The sequence below is a fragment of the Limulus polyphemus genome, unplaced genomic scaffold, assembly GCF_000517525.1.
Source record: "Limulus polyphemus unplaced genomic scaffold, Limulus_polyphemus-2.1.2 Scaffold4826, whole genome shotgun sequence".
NCBI classification, from domain to species: Eukaryota; Metazoa; Arthropoda; class Merostomata; order Xiphosura; family Limulidae; genus Limulus; species Limulus polyphemus.
In genome coordinates, this window is record NW_013670436.1 from 24,573 (window position 1) to 28,126 (window position 3,554).

The following is a 3,554-nucleotide window of genomic DNA, read 5'->3' on the forward strand; positions in this document are numbered from 1 at the left end:
CAGTCCAAAATTCAACTTATAACACACTTCCAGAACAGTCCAAAATTCAACTGATAACACACTTCCAGAACAGTCCAAAATTCAACTTATAACACACTTCCAGAACAGTCCAAAATTCAACTGATAACACACTTCCAGAACAGTTCAAAATTCAACTGATGACACACTTCCAGAGCAGTCCAAAATTCAAATGATAACACACTTCCAGAGCAGTCCATAATTCAACTGATAACACACTTCCAGAACAGTCCATAATTCAACTCATAACACACTTCCAGAACAGTCCATAATTCAACTTATAACACACTTCCAGAACTGTCCAAAATTCAACCGATGACACACTTCCAGAACAGTCCATAATTCAACTTATAACACACTTCCAGAACAGTCCATAATTCACCATACAACTTGACAAAACCACAACTGTTGCAAATTTAGCTCAGCTTCTGACATTTGTACGATACTGTTATGAAGAAGAAATGTATGAACAGTTTCTGTTTTCCCGAGCACTTATAAGGGAGAGCTACAGGGGAAGCCATGGTCTTTTTTAATGATGAGTTTTTCACCACAAACAATCTTTCTTGGACTAATTACATTTGGGTATGCACTGATGGGGCATGGGGCAGCTGCATTTATTGAAAACAAGAAATTGCTGCCCCCAAAGCAAAAAAAAAGAAGCTATTCATGTCGTGAACTTTACAAAATCAAGAGTTTTGAATAGCAGGCTATTTACTTTTCCATTCTTTGTTGAAAAATGAGATCCGTTGACAAGCTCCTACTGCATACAGAGATGCTTTCGAGGGAAGGTACTCAGTTGCATTGTGCAAAAGAAAAAAAAATGTACTTTGCATTTTTTTTTGTTAAACTGTAACCTCGTACTAGTGGAACATTTTATGGATAAAAAAGTGGTCTCTAGTACCGACTCATATTTTTGATAAACTCATCGACTCTAACTTATCACTGCAAAGTTGAAATAGCAATGTTGTGCAACTAAGTGGCAAAGTTTTTGTATTTTGCAAAAAAACCTGTGCTGTGGGGAAAACCAATTTAAGAATGAAAAGTGTGCTGTGTTTCTTGCCTCAGTGGATTCTTGGAAGAAAATGAGTTAAATCATGTTCTTCTGTTGTTTCATCTCCACGAATCAACGGAAGAACATGATTGGATCCAGAAACCATTTAATGGCAGCACAACTTCTCATCTGCCAAAGGCAATTCAAGAAAAGATCATAGAGCTATCCAGTGATAAAATTATTCAGGTAGAATTCAAGTCAAAACCTCTTGGGAACTTCTGGATGTTAGTTTGTAAAGGACACCCTGACCTGTCACGAAAAGTGATGGTCATGATCTTGCCTTTCATACCAACATACCTGTGTGAATCGGCATTTACCGATCTGACAGCAATCAAAACAAAACAGCAGTCTTGTCTACAGGTATACAGAGGAATCTCCAAGCTTCCGTGTCAACAATTCAGCCGCCACGAATGGACCTCATCTTATCCCATCCTTCACACTAAATTAGTGAGTAAACTGAAACTGTTTGCCTTATGCCGTGTACCATTTTAAGACTTGATTCTTGTATTATTTTTATACGAGGTATGAAAACCCATAAGAGTTACCGAAGAAGTGTACCATTTTAAGACTTGATTCTTGTATTATTTTTATACGAGGTATGAAAACCCATAAGAGTTACCGAAGAAGTGTACCATTTTAAGACTTGATTCTTGTATTATTTTTATACGAGGTATGAAAACCCATAAGAGTTACCGAAGAAGTGTACCATTTTAAGACTTGATTCTTGTATTATTTTTATACGAGGTATGAAAACCCATAAGAGTTACCGAAGTAAAATTTGCTTATTTAAAACTTGCATTTTTCCGTTACATCTGAAATTTTTTATTTATTCTTTTACTATAAAATCACTAAATCATCATCGTCTGCCCATGTTGTTAATATCAGATGTTTTTAAACTGTTACATGTCTCATCCACTGTTTGATTTATAGATGGATTCAATCAGTTGCAAGGCCAAAAGTTGTCACAACATTTACACGTATAATATTAATGAACGTTATTATAATTTGAACATTTCTGATATGCTCAGAATAATGATATTTTTCCAGAAGTTTAATCTTCTCGCATTTCAAGTAATCAGAATTTATTTTTAATATATAAAAATATTCTATCATTTTGTGTAGATCTACATATTTCAGGAACTTACCAAGATCACATAAAAAATAACAGTGGCCAAAATTCCCACATTCATGGTTGATGTTGATCTCAATTGTGCTGTAGAATGAAAAAATAGAATAAAAAAATCAGCATGAAATTATGATGTATTTACCGTACATTAAACACATGTGTTGAAATAACTTCAATACTGTACCTAACATTTTAGCCTAAATGGATACATTCATCACACTCCTACTATTTAAATATATTTGGTAAATATTCTCTGCAATTCTTCATTAACCCTATGGATGCAGTAATTGGATTTATAACCGTTTGGTGCGACAAGTGGACTTATTCCGTGGTGTCACAAAAACTTTTCCTCACAGTGCAACAATCGGGATACTTGTACATCCTTAAATTTCCTAATTTAGTACCACGCAAACAAACATCACCAAGCAAAAGCACAACCAGTGGATTTTGACATTGAAAAAGTACCAAAAAACGCCAAATTCTACATTTCATTCCTTAGTGGATAGTTGACACTGTTCGAGAACCTCACCAAAATTTAATTATGCACTCAAGGGGTTAAGTAACAGATACTTAAGGAAGAAACTCATTAAAAGCTCAGTTAAAATGTGAAGTTAATAGTGAACGTATTCATTTAAATATTTCTGTAAAATTCCTCAGTTAATTTGTGTGGACAACTACCAATTCTTCAAGTATACATTTGGAAGCATGTATTCATGCCAGCTGTTATAACTACCTTATATTTGATTTCAAAGAAAATAACGTTTGAATGATTCAATGCACTAAGAGTGAAGACATCAGTAATTTTGTAATAATGGGAATGTTAATATTTAAGAGGCTTTGGCTGTAGGTTTTTTGTCAACAACTTTAAATTATTATTCACAAATTTATCGAGGTAAAATACTTAAAACCTGTTCATCCTTTCGGTCATAACTTATTCTTTTGTACGTCCATTAAAGCTGAATAAAGTCACTTTGAAGATTAAATTACCTTGATGTAATAGTTCTTCTGTAATTTTGTTTATCTTTCTTTGAATTTTGGCATACTTGGCAAATTCATCGACCATGCTGACACCTCCCAACTCGGCTTTCAAATCGCACACCTGTCGTCTCAGGTTCATCTCCATCTCACTTTCCCTTACAACTATCTGGACTAACTGAAATAAAAAAAACTGAGTAAAATAAACGTAAAACCTGTTAGGAATCAAGTCATTCCTGGAGCACTGTTTAAGTCAATTCAGTTAAAAATATATAAAAAGGATATTCTGGATCAGGGTTTACAACTTCCTAACTGGAAAATAGAAATGTATAATCTAAACACTGTAGAGCAGAAAATAAAATCACAAAAAATTACAATCATTAT

At 33.9% G+C, this 3,554-nt stretch overlaps 1 protein-coding gene across 1 annotated transcript in view; it reads right to left on the reverse strand.

Annotated features, from left to right (window-relative positions):
• LOC106471738 (tail-anchored protein insertion receptor WRB-like) overlaps positions 1 to 3,554 on the reverse strand; it is a 7,814-nt gene that overhangs the window by 2,522 nt on the left and 1,738 nt on the right. The window contains exons 2-3 of the mRNA XM_013932361.2: positions 3,183 to 3,348; positions 2,215 to 2,282 (exon numbers count right to left, since the gene is read on the reverse strand). Of these exons, the coding sequence (XP_013787815.2) occupies positions 2,215 to 2,282; positions 3,183 to 3,348 (234 nt within the window). The remainder of the gene's footprint in view (positions 1 to 2,214; positions 2,283 to 3,182; positions 3,349 to 3,554) is intronic.